Source organism: Podarcis cretensis (assembly GCF_951804945.1).
Source record: "Podarcis cretensis genome assembly, chromosome: 14".
NCBI classification, from domain to species: domain Eukaryota; kingdom Metazoa; phylum Chordata; class Lepidosauria; order Squamata; family Lacertidae; genus Podarcis; species Podarcis cretensis.
Window position 1 is genome coordinate 55,396,796 of NC_137183.1, and position 13,244 is coordinate 55,410,039.

A 13,244-nucleotide genomic window follows, 5' to 3' on the forward strand; every position below is an offset into this window, starting at 1 on the left:
ATAATGTTTGGGTCCAGCAATTTTTTTTAAGAAGCTGTATAATAACTGCTGCTTTAAGGGTTTCAAGGAAGTAGGAAAGTATGCCATGCAACAAACATTTGGGGCCTTTCCAAATCAACTTGTTGATACACCAGAACCAATTTGACACTCGGGTTGATTGAGGTTTTATATTATAAAATGTGAAATAACTTCATCACTTGAGAGTCCATTCCTTTACTGGTTTTGAGGTTTTATGCTTCTCTAGTATTTTATATCCAAACCTTGCTTACACAATAAATCACTTGAATAGCCTGGAGCTTCTGTAATGGTTGCCTGACTGGGCTGGTTTCTATAAACCACGGATGGTGTAACCTATGACACCCCCCTTCCCATCAAATGTTGTTGGACTCCAACTCCCTTCAGTCCCTGCCCACATGGCTAATGTTTAGGGGTGATGGGAGCTGTAGTCCAGCCATATCTGGAGGGCCACTGGTGTCCTGCCCCTGCTATAAACCATTGCAGCCGTGTGTGTGTGTGTGTGTGTGGTGCTTTTCTGAACAAGTACACCTTGTGAGGAAGGGGCTCTTGATACTGTGTGTCAACTGAGATCTTCCTCCTGGTCCCTTCTGGTGAGCTGGAAGGCGGGATATAAAAATAAGATAAATGATGAATTAGAGCTGCTTCTCTATCTTTTATGGAGCATGTTTTCAGCTTTAACATTCTGTATCTGTGGCCGTGAGAACTAGAATCTGTTTTTCTTTTTTTTTTAAGCTGGCATTTCCATTATTCCAAACAGATTATCTAAGTACAAGTGCATTCACTGTATTTTTGTTTAATTATAGTTAGGCTTCCATTAAGTTGTTATAGCTTTTCTCATATGTGATACTACTTTCCTTTACACTCAAGTGATTTTAATTCTATTCCCAAATATTCAAGGAAGGAAAAAGGACAACTAAGTGTGATGTGCAACCTGTTGGCAACATCCTGTGGACTGCATTTGAGAAACCTTTTGCCAAGAATCCTGAAATTTATACAGATTGGACATGCTAAGATTTGCAATGTCAGTGCTATTTAAAAGAGACACATTAATCTTGCAGTGTTTTTCTCTTTTGGCTTCCAGACATGCCCTTCATGTAATACTACATTGGCATCTGCTTCTGCTGCAAGTATAGAGGAAGGAGCTATCCAAAATGGGGGCCAGGATGAACATAAAAACAGCACAAAGGTAACACTAATTTATCAGGTTGCATTCTTCTCTAGCTCCCCTGCCCCATTCATGTGGTAAGTCCAAGATTTGGAAACTCACTTAGGGTAGTCTCAAGAAAAAACTGACTTAACCACTGACATACAGAATTCCATTCTCAGAACTGATCTGTATACTTCCAGAAGTTGCACTTGGGTGCTTCAACCTGATGTGGTGTAACACATTAGAGCCAGCAACAAAGTTCCATGACTAGCCTTATCTAGCTTCCTCCAATCCATGTTTGTAGAAGAGTAAAAAAAATTTTAAGAACCCAGTGCTGGCCCAGGTATCAGATAAAGGGTGGCATAGGAATTTAATAAGTAAATAATAAATTGTAAAATAATGTTTGATCATGCCACTGATTTTGTGTGGAGCCAGTGTGCCTTAATTGGATAAGAGACCAATAAATCCTGTACTCAAATCCCCGTGAACATCACTAGCTAGTTTGGGGCAAAAAGTGTAGGTTGCACAGTGCTGTGAAAATCTTTGATAGTATTACATAAGTTTTGCATAGAGATACATTGAAATTAATGAATATGGCTAAGTTAGGTCCATAAATTTCAGTAGTTCTACACTGCATAAAATTTAGTTGAATACCATCCCTTCTGTTTCAGACAAGGGGTGTTTTGACTTGCAAAACAACAAATAATGTGCATAAAAATAATTTGCACTGTAAAAATATCCTGAAATTTTCTTCTGTCTTAATTGTTTGGTTCTGTTTACAAACCTGAAAATTGTTGAAAAAAGAAGCTTGCAGGCTTTCTCACTCCAAATTATAAACTGTTTGAGCTGAGGCAGTTTTTCTGTCAAAATTTCTTGAGGATGAACAATAGAATGGCACGATCACTCTGTCTCTTTGTGCTTTTGCCCCTCCTTTGATCTGAATCAGGGCCCTGGAGGATGCAGTCCCAAGTCCCAGAATGGTCTTCTAAGTCCTCCACAAGAGGAGAAGCTGAGCAACAGCCAAACATCCCTTTATGAAATGTTGCAGGAGAAAGGAAGATGGGTTGGCGTGAGCTTGGACCAGTCACCACTTCTGCCACTGCGCTTCAAAAACATCAGGGAGAAAACGGACGCTCACTTTGTTGACGTGATAAAAGAAGACAGGTGAGAAAGATGGATGGGGTGGGGGGGAATCCCAGCTTCACATACACACTGGTGGGGTCTAAACTAGCAGCAACTGAATAGGAAAGGGGTATTGATCTCGTGGTGGATAGCTCAGTGGAAATATGGACCCAGTGTAGTGCATGGTAGTTGTGAAAAAAGCAAAATCCATGTTGGGGATTGTTAGGAATGGGACTGAAAATTAAACTGCTGATATGTTACTGCTGTCATACAAATCTGTAGTGCAACCACACTCGGAGTGCTGTTTGTCGTTCTTGCCACCTCACCTCAGAAACAATGACTGTAGAGCTGGAAAAGAGTCAGAAAAGGGCAATCGGAATGATCAAGGGAAAGTTTGCAACATATGGTGCTTTTTAGTTTACCATTACGCAGGTACATAAGATTATGCATTGTGTAGAGAAACTGGGTAGACTTAAGTTTTCCCCAACCTCCCGTACGAAAACCCAGCAGAGTCATCACACAGCACGCAGTTAAACTGGATTTCACTACCACGTGATATTGTGGCAGAAATCCACTTAGCTGTCTTTAAAATGGGATGAGGCAAGAAAATGTACTACCTTTGGGGAAACAGGCTTTGAATACCAGTTGCTGTGAAACAACACTGGGGAGAGGGCCCTCGTGTTCTCCTTTTGGCCCCTGTGGGAAATGGGATGTTGGATTAAATCGCTGCTTGGTCTGATCCATCAGGGTTCTTCACATGTTCTTAAATAACTAGTCACAGTTTTTAAATAAGTATTTTCAGGAGGTGACTGTGAGCTTTGTCTAAGCAGCGCCTTGTTAGGTGGGCAGTTGGCCATGAGCATTCAAGCCCCCGCAAAGCAGCTGGTCTCTCCAGGGGTTTTGGTGTTTCTCCCCTGCTTTGACGAGGGCACCCTAGTGGGCACAGCAGCATCCCTGAGACCTGGTGTGATAGAGCGGCTGTGAGCATGAGTTGGGAGCAAAGTAGTTCCCAGTTCTAAATTCATGTTCTGCATTAACTTGCTAGGTTACTCATCTCTCAGCCTTTGTCCTCCATCTGCATGTGTGGATAATAATACTGGGCTACCTTACATGGGTTTTGCAAAGATGGTATGCAACATCTTAATCTTCCAGTAAGTTCTGCCGTTTGTGCATACCCCAACAGTTTGTGCAAATTGGGTTTACATTTTGCCGCACAGGCTTGCTCCCCATCTTAGTGTAAATGGAAATTATTATTCTGCCGCCCATCTGACTGGGTTGCCCCAGGCCCTCTGGGCAGCTTCCAACAAATTAAAACACAATAGGTCTATGCATGAAGGAAGTAACATGCCACCTCATAACTTGCAGGACGTTAGTGCCATCCGTGGTGAGACTTTAAATCTGTAAATTGTCCAAGTCGTGTGTGCAGTCCTTGGGGACAACATGGGACAACATTTCCCATATAGAAGGGGGGTTGTCTCAGAAGTCGAGTTACCTGCAAGACATAGGTGGATCATTCTGCTGTCATGCTTCACCGTAATTGTATCTCCGCTGGAGGCTGGTAGTCCAACCACCTGCAATGCCAAAATCTCGGTTCCTTTTTGGGCAGTTACTGAACTTGATGCCAGGATGCTTTAAGGATAGAGAACCATACGCTGTTGCAGGAACCATAGAATCATAGAGTTGTAGAGTTGTAACGGATCCCAAGGGTCCTTTGGCCACCCCCCTGCAATGCAAGAATCTGAGAGGGAGCCAGTATGGTGTAGTGGTTAAGAGCGGGAGTCTCGTAATCTGGGGAACCGGGTTCGCATCTCCGCTCCTCCACCTGCAGCTGCTGGGTGACCTTGGGCCAGTCACACTCCTTTGAAGTCTCTCAGCCCCACTCACCTCACAGAGTGTTTGTTGTGGGGGAGGAAGGGAAAGGAGAATGTTAGCCGCTTTGAGACTCCTTAAAGGGAGTGAAAGGCGGGATATCAAATCCAAACTCTTCTTCTTCTTCCCTCAGCCAGTCCCTGCCTGCCTGCTTTCTTCACAGTCCAGCAGGTAGCACACACTGTCAGCTTCTTCCTCCTCCTCCTCCTCCTCTTCCTCTGTCTCAGTGTTGCTGTTACACAATCCAGTAGGGGGGAGGATAGGGACAAAATTAGAATTGGCTCTGTTTACCTGATGGAAATATTCTGAGCACTGCCTTTCTTCCTTGTGTGGACACAGATACCGAATAGTGAGAGACTAAGAGCAGTTGCTCAACCAAGAAGTAACCTGGAAATGGAACATTAGGAATTGTTTCTTCAAATGATAACTGTGCAGAAGTAAACTCTTTTCCATTCTTCCTCTAGCTTGATGAAAGACTATTTTTTTAAGCCGCCCATTAACAGACTGAGCCTGAACTTCCTGGATCAGGAATTGGAGATGAACTATAGGAGCAGCTATCAAGAAGAGGTGTGTTTGTGTGTGTTGTGTGTTGTGTATTGTGTATGTTCTGGTTGTCTCTGAGAAGCAAACTAATGAAGTGCTAATTTTTCATTTTTCACTGAAAAGTAGTCCTGGAGTGTTGCGTTTTGTAGTGGGAGGGGTGCTTTATCGTTGTCCTCTGCTCTTAATCTCACCCAGCCTGGTTACTTTTTTCCCAAGGTTCTGAATTCATACTTCTGAACATACATTTGGAGCTTTGTAGGAGGGGAGAGAGATGCTTTAACTCCTTCATGTCTGTGGCTTTTATGAGTTGTTTTGGAGGATGTGATGGTTTGTACTCGGTTCCTTTTTGGGCAGTTACTGAACTTGATGCCAGGATGGTTTAAGGATAGAGAACCATACGCTGTTGCAGGAACCATAGAATCATAGAGTTGTAGAGTTGTAACGGATCCCAAGGATCCTTTGGCCACCCCCCTGCAATGCAAGAATCTCAACTAAAGAATCCATGACAGATGGCTATCCAACCTCTGCTTAAAAACCTCCAGTGAGTCCAAGGGAATCCATTCCACCGCTGAACAGCTCTTTACTGTCAGAAAGTTCTTCCTGATGTTGAGTCGGAATCTCCTTCCTTGTAACTTGAAGCCATGGGTTCGAGTCCTACCCTGGAGCAGGAGAAAATGAGCCTGCTCCATCTTTTGTGTGACAGCACCTGAACATCCTTTATGTAGGCAAAAGATAGGACAAAGGTCCATCACACTGTAAAGGTTCTCCATCCTTAAACCATCCTGAACATGCACTGTTACCCTGGGGGAGTTTCTCAACAGTCATGGGAGCTTTGCCTCTTCTTAAATTGTTTGTAAGGTAGTTCCTAATATCCAGTCTAAATTTGCGTTGCTGAAATCCCTCGTGTTTTGTTACACTATCACTGGTTCTGGTGAATAGTCCCCTCACAGGGCCTTTTGAAGACCCCAAAGCTGCAGCTGCCCCCTGCATTCAGCACTGCAATAAGTTGCTGTTGAGAGTGTGGGATATAAGATACTGTCCGAAGGCAACTTAGAGTGGCCTCCCGGAAGGAGAGCTCCTAGCAATGCAGTCAGAGCTGAGGAATGCACACAGCTGAAGAATAAAAAGGCAGCTGGCTGCATTTTCCAAGCTGAGAACAAGAAAGCAGGTAAGGGTGACAGTTTGGGGCAAAGCGGAGCCTAGAGGATGGAGTGTGGAGGTGCAGTAAGAGGATGGGAGGAAAGGAAGGAAGGAAAGCAAGAAGGTTGAGGACAGGGACAGAGGGGAAGCTTGCTGGGAAGCTTCACTCCAGAGCGGGAGGAACAGAAATAGTACGCTTTATTTCCTTGGGTTAAAAAAACATCCTTTTTACCCTATTATACTGAAGAAAGGCCAAAGGAGGGTAAAAAAGAGATTTTTTTAACCCAAGGAAATAAAGCATACAAATGGACGGAATCAGTGATGAGTTATTTATATGTAAAAAAAATTGTACTGTTTGTTTTATATCTGTGTTTTTTAAAAAATATTATATTGCTCTTTGTAAATGGCTTGGAGGTCTTCAGTTGAACAGGTGGTATATAGTCAAAACAAAATAAAAAAATTCCTTCCAGTAGGACCTTAAAGACCAACTAAGTTAGTTCTAGGTATGAGCTTTCATGTGCATGCACACTTCTTCAGATACACTGAAACAGAAGTCACCAGACCCTTCTAAATAGTGGGAAGGTGGGGAGGGGTATTACTCAGAAGGGTGGTGGGAATGGGTGATTGGCAGATAGCTGTGATGAGCCTGTTGACGACTCTTAACGACTGCAATAGGTCTTACAGGAAAAAGCAAGGGGTGAGAAGGTGAAAAATGGCTTTGTCATGTATAATGAGATAAGAATCCAATGTCTTTGTTAAGACCAGGTCTCTCCATGGTTTTAAGTTTGGTAATAAGTTGCAATTCAGCAGCTTCTCTTTCCAGTCTATTTCTGAAATTCCTTTGTAATACAACAGCTACTTTGAGATCTTGTATAGAATGTCCTGGGAGATTGAAGTGTTCTCCTACTGGTTTCTCTGTCTTGTGATTCCTGATGTCAGATTTATGTCCGTTTATCCTTTGGCGTAAGGTTTGGCCTGTTTGTCCAATATAGAGAGCTGAAGGACACTGTTGGCATTTGATGGCATACACAATGTTAGACGATGAGCAATTAAATAGTCCCGAGATGGTATGTGTGATGTTGTTGGGGCCAGTAATGGTGTTGTCCGGGTGTATGTGGCAGCAAAGTTGGCATCTGGGTTTATTGCAGGCTCTGGTGCCAGTGTCCGTGTTAAGTCTGGTAGTAGTATTATTGTGGGTTAGGAGTTGTTTAAGATTGGGTGGCTGTCTGTAGGCAATGAAAGGTCTTCCTCCCAGAGCTTGAGAAAGAGAACTGTCATTGTCCAGGAGAGGTTGTAGATCTCTGATGATGCGTTGTACTGTTTTAACTTGGGAGCTGTATGTGATGACTAGAGGTGTTCTGTTATTTTCTTTTTTGGGTCTGTCTTGCAGCAAGTTCTCTCTGGGTATCAGTCTGGCTCTGTTGATCTGTTGTCTAACTTCATCTGCTGGGTATTTTAGTTCTAAAAAGGTTTGCTGTAGATCTCTTAGGTGAGAGTCTCTGTCTGTAGAATTGGAACAGATGCGGCTGTAACGTAGTGCCTGGCTATATACAATGGACTGTTTGGTATGTTTGGGATGGTAGCTAGAGGCATGTAGATATGTTTGTCGGTCAGTTGGTTTACGGTATAAGGTGGTGTCTATGCGCCCATCCTGTATTTTTATAGTAGTGTCCAAAAAATGTATTTCTTGCATAGATTGATTCATTGTTAGGTTGATTGTGGGGTGAAAATCATTGAATTTCTGGTGGAAGGTGTCCAGGGTCTGTTGACCATGTGTCCAGATGATAAAAATATCGTCAATGTATCACAGGTACAAGAGAGGTTTGAGTGGGTAGGAGTTTAGGCACAGATCAGCGGCACAACAATGGGCACCCGCATGGCCCCACAGTATGCCAACATCTTCATGGCAGATTTAGAACAACGTTTCCTACAATCAACCTAACAATGAATCAATCTATGCAAGAAATACATTTTTTGGACACTACTATAAAAATACAGGATGGGCGCATAGACACCACCTTATACCGTAAAGGGGGCACCCACATATTGGTGCACTGTCTCATTCTGTTCTTTTTGCCTTTATCTGAAACAGGTTATGAGGAACACCCCCGTGAAGACCTTCGCCAGTGCTACCTTTAGTTCACTTCTGGATGTTTTGCTGTCCACAACAGTCTTCCTCATCCTCTCTGTCACCTGCTTCCTGAAGCATGGGATGGCTGCAACTCCTCCCCCACCTGCAGCAGTGGTTGTGGTGGTCATTGCCATCCTGCTAGAGGTGCTGTCCCTTATCGTCTCCATTAGGTAAATGAGGCAGACTCTGGATCACTCTCACAGGGCGCGTAGGATAGCAGCAGAGGCAGGGCCTGCTTCTTGGATTTGAAATGGGAATAGCTAAGAATGGGACAGAGAGTTCTGTGAGGGCCTTCGTAGCTCTGTTGTATGGAAAACAGACTCCTCCTTTCACCACTTAGAGGTGAGCCAGGACTCTCAGATTTGTACTAGTGGTCCACCCTAGGCCAGGCAAAACCCACTTGAGTCACTTTGGACATAATTAAACGTGTAAGGCACCCTAAAGGTGAGAACATGACAGGAAAGGGAAGAGAGCAGGATCCAGCAAAATGGCGGGGCTGCTGCTTCTAGTCTGATTAAGTGAGGAAATCAAGCATGCCATTTCCTTGCGTAGAGGCCCGCTCTGAGTGAAGCGGCAGCTATACAGAGAGACTTGCAAAACCATTCCCCTCCGCTCCTTTGCCTTTCTAGGCTCAGTTCTGTCATAGATAGAAGCGGCTACACTGCCTGACTTGGATGTGTGTTGTTTTCAGAATGGTGTTCTTTCTGGAGGACGTAATGGCTTGCACAAAACGGTTGTTGGAGGGGATTGCCGGCTGGTTGCCGCGACACTTCATTGGTGCCGTTTGGATCTCCCTCCCCGCTGTCGCAGTCTTCTCACACTTCAGCTTGGAATTTGAAACAAACATTTATGTAAGTCATACATTGCTGAATCCCATAACTGGATTGGTTTTTCTGTGCTCCCGCTATATCCTAGGAGGAAGCAGGTAGAGGATCGAGATTGAGAACCACAAGTTGGCTCTCTCGCTTTCTTTCTTTCTTTCAAAATTCAGTTACCAGAAACGTTGGTGGGTAGATCTTCCCTGGGTGCCCAAAAGTATGCAGGTTGCTTTCTTCCCGAGAGGAGTTGGAAGCAGTGCTGAGGGAGATGGGAAAGGAAGTGCCTAGCAGGCTAGGGTCCGCCAATTCCAGTGAGCTGGCTATGGGGTGCTTCATTCTTCAAAGGAGAGAGAGCAGGCAGCATTGGAGAGGCTGGCTGCATGTGAAGCCAACATATGTTAAATGGAGTGAGCGGTGTTGTGAGCCTGAAGACGGGCGGCAGTGCCAGATCTGCATGTCAGCTAAACAAGCTATAGCTTAGGGCCCCACTCTCTTGGAGCCCCCCAAAAAAATTTAAAGGAAAAAAACCTGGATGTACATTTCCAAAATATAAGATAAAAAACAAATAAAATAAAACCTACATATAGCAACAGTGTAGGTCCATAAATATAGCATATATTCAACACAAAAAACAGCAACAGTTTGTTGTTGACAAAGGACAGCTGGACATAGAAAGGGCCCCATTACCTTCAGTAGCTGAGGGCCTCATCAAACCTAAATCCAGCCCTGAGGGGAGACATAATGACTAGTGAAATTTTGGTTTCGTGACCACAGCCATTAAAAAAAGAAAAAAAGTGGATTCCTGTGCATTTACTTAGACATCCCATTCCAATAGATCATATATGACTAATAGCTGCTGTTTCTGTTTGTTGCAGTATACCATGTTTATGTGTTCTGCAATTCTCATCACTATTGTCCAGTACTGTAACTTCTGCCAGCTCAGCTCCTGGATGAGATCATCTCTAGCCACTCTTGTTGGAGGAGTCTTGCTAGTTTTGCTGTGGGTGCCTCTGTGCCCTGACAGGTGAGCCTTTGCCTGTTGCCTGTGAGTTGCGACAGGGTCCTTTCCACAGTGAGGAGTCTTGGAGAGCATCGTCAGGAAGCTGGAGTGAAACAGGTGTTCTTCTGGCTCATCCACCTGCAAGCAGATTCACCAGGTGTCTTTGTTGGTTAGAAGTGCCGCCACTTTAGCCACCAGATGTATACTTTGACGTTTTGTGAAGTAATGTGGTTAACCCCTGGGGGGAAGGAGGATTGAGGCTGGTGTAGAACTCCGTGTCAGAATGGGTATCTAGCAGCCCAGAATGAGATTTGGAGAGTGGCAGCCAGGAGGGGTGTTTCGTTTTTCTCTTTTTGAGGGGTGTTTTTTGCAGCTGTTCTTTTTTTTTCTTTCTCCTCCATGCTTTTGATTTGTTGTTGTCTGTCTCTTGCGTTTTTGTTTCAGCTCTGTGGAGGAATCATATATTGAATCAGTAAAGAACTTTAGGTAAGCATTCATTGGATTTCCTTTCGTTTCTGGCTCTTACTGAGCCTGGCAGCCTTTTCCCTAAGTCTTTATATCAACCAGCAGCATTTTTAGACCTTGAACAATTGCCTTCTCCTTCTACCCCACCCCCAGCTTATATTCACGTGGTTTTGAGAAGCTCTGGTACTCTGTATCTGAAGTCATCGTGCTTTACTGCACGATAGCCACCAGGTGGATTGCTATGCCTTTTCCTTTTTGGTTTAAGCTTGGATTTGAGGTTCCTTGCGTCCTGCCCATTATTGTTTGGTGTAAGGAAAATGGAAACGGCCAAATGGAGGATAATTATCTCCAGTTTTTACTTAGATCATTTGTAAGGTGACCAGTTTGTATTTTGGGTCAGTGGGCACTTGGAGCCTCCAGCCTGAGCTTGCCCTACCACTGTCCTGATCCACAGGCCTAAAAGAGAGCCTGTGTGAGTGGTTTGATGTAGGGATACCAAAAAAGAATGTAAAAAATGCCAGAACGGCCAATTCCAGTGCATTTTTAGACTGCACTAGCCTACAGCGCAGCCTGCAGAGCCTTTATGCCAGGCATAGGCAAACTCGGCCCTCCAAATGTTTTTCAGACTACAGTTCTCATTATCCCTGACCACTGGTCCTGTTAGCTAGGGTACTGTAGCATAAACATAATGTGAGCTGATTCTGGCAGCGACTGCCAATTCGTCCTGAATTTATCTTGGCTACCAAGGTGGTGTTTACAGGCCTTCCAGAACATTTTCCCCGTTTGGTTCTACACAACCACCATGCTCATAAAACATGCACTATGCAGGTGTTAAAATGGCCTTTTCATGTGAATTGAACTAAACACATTAAGGACCATCTTGTAGACCTGGTTATCCGACACGGACTAAGAAGCTGTAACATGTCAACCTTGGAGACAGCAGAGATACATGAGGCTCATTGCCCATTTCTGAAGAAATGCTTAATGCAATAACTGATGCATCAGGGCAGAGTCACATTTTGTCAAGCAGCTGTTGCTGCAGTGGGAATAGTGGCCTGTGAATTTTCTTGCTGATCCAGTGCTTCTTGCATTTCAGTTTCAGCTCCATGGAAATCTTCAACTCTACACAGAACATCAGGTAATCATTAACATCTAGCAGTCTTCCTTGCACTTTCTGCTTTCTCCTCAAAGGCTTAAATGAAGTGCTATAACATTTTATTTTATTTTTTAAAAAAGAAAGCTTTAAAAGAACTGTTATTTAAAACTATTACAGTGGTACCTTGGTTCTCAAACTTAATCCGTTCTGGAAGTCCTTTCCAAAACCAAAGCATCCCTGCACTGATGATAGTCATTGTTTGGATGGGGTTTTTTTTATCCATTTCCACAGTCACACAATCAGTCAATCAATCAGTAGCTGAACTGGGGTCCATACAGTCATAAAAACAAATTAACCAAAAAAGCCTCAAAGACAAAAAATGTAAAATAAATAGCAAAAACAAAAGCGCCAAACTTAATCCATTTCGGAAGTCCATTTAACTTTCAAAATGTTCAGAAACCAAGGCACAGCTTCTGATTGGTGCAGGTGCCCCGGGAACAGTAGCCGACAGCCGCATCAGACGTTCGGCTTCTGAAAAATGTTCGAGAACCAGAACACTTCCGGGTTTTCAGCGTTTGAGAACCAAGGCATTTAGGTACCAAGGCGTTTGAGAACCAAGGTACCACTGTATGCTATAAAACCTTGCTTGTGTATTGATTAGAAACACTAAAAAAGGTCAACTGTACACTGAACTCCATGTCCAAAGAGTTAGACATCAGCAGCCTGCTTCAGAATTTAGCTCAGGAACAACCAAATTGACTGTAAAAAAATACCAAATAAACTAGAGAAATATAACAGTTGCCTGGATTTTAAAAAAAGGAAAAATGCAGTGTGTGCCTACATCGGTGCTAGTTTTGAAGCCTGGTATATGTGGTGTCACAGAAGCGAAAGTGAGGAGAAGAAACGCTCACCATGTGTCTGTACCCTAAATAATGGCAGGAACAGAAGTAGCTGTTTTCAGACTTAAGCAAATGGTTTTTCATTTAAGGGCTTGATCAACATCAAACTTCATTATTTTCATCACCTCATGATGAATGTCTGAAGCCACCAAGCTATATATAGGTAAAACTCCAGTGGAATCCCTGGGACTAAGAAATGGAAATTCTAAATGTAGATTAAGCTCACTAAATCCTGCAATTATTACCTCTCCTATTCATTTCTGTTGATGTTTTGCTATATTTGGATTTCAGCTCCACAGAAATCTCCCATCTTCCGTTAGAACAGAACTATAGGTAAGAATTGATACCTAGTTCTCAGTTTTTTATGTTTTTCCTTTGCTTGCTTGATCGTTCATATTTCTGAAATGTAGAGAGTGGTGCAGTTAGATTAGTCAGTCATAGACATATTAATCTGCAGATAACTGTGACAGATGAAGGTTAAACAGACTCTCACATAAAAACTTGGGATGAGTCTCTTAAGTCTGACAGAATACTTTATTTGACATCTGAGGACCAAACTGGACATGATGTGATTTACCCAAGTAGTGACTAATTGTGACACTATCCATGTATGTGTGTGAGAGAGTAGGGGGGGGAGGTGGTAGGGAGAGGGAAAGTAAATAGCAGTTGAACAAAATCTGGATTGGAACAAAACTGGTACATCATGACATAAGTGGTGAACCTGCAAATGAATTTTGGGATTTTTAGAGGGTTCAGAAAATTGTGAAACATAATATACTATCAGGACCCAATTGGCCCTCTTAAATCTGTATACAGTGGTACCTCAGTTTTCGAACGTCTCTGTTGACAAAAGTTTCAGTTTTCGAACGCCGTAAACCCGGAAGTAAATGCTTCATTTTTGAACCCGCCTTGGAAGTCAAACATGAAATGCGGCTTCTGTATTAAGTTTTCCATTTTGAGGCTTCTGTATTGAGTTTACCGTTTTGGAACTCGAAC

The 13,244-nt window shown here is 43.3% G+C and overlaps 1 protein-coding gene across 2 annotated transcripts in view; it reads left to right on the forward strand.

Moving 5' to 3' along the window:
- The window catches only part of ADCY9 (adenylate cyclase 9), a 29,065-nt gene that overhangs the window by 8,240 nt on the left and 7,581 nt on the right, over window positions 1–13,244 (forward strand). Inside the window, exons 3-11 of one of the 2 annotated variants that reach the window (XM_079953672.1) lie at window positions 1,100–1,204; window positions 2,214–2,329; window positions 4,621–4,723; window positions 7,932–8,140; window positions 8,662–8,821; window positions 9,664–9,812; window positions 10,233–10,274; window positions 11,350–11,391; window positions 12,540–12,581. In XM_079953672.1, coding sequence (XP_079809798.1) covers window positions 1,100–1,204; window positions 2,214–2,329; window positions 4,621–4,723; window positions 7,932–8,140; window positions 8,662–8,821; window positions 9,664–9,812; window positions 10,233–10,274; window positions 11,350–11,391; window positions 12,540–12,581 — 968 coding nt within the window. Of the gene's footprint in view, window positions 1–1,099; window positions 1,205–2,111; window positions 2,330–4,620; window positions 4,724–7,931; window positions 8,141–8,661; window positions 8,822–9,663; window positions 9,813–10,232; window positions 10,275–11,349; window positions 11,392–12,539; window positions 12,582–13,244 lie in introns of both variants that reach the window. The other variant, XM_079953671.1, reaches the window with a different exon arrangement.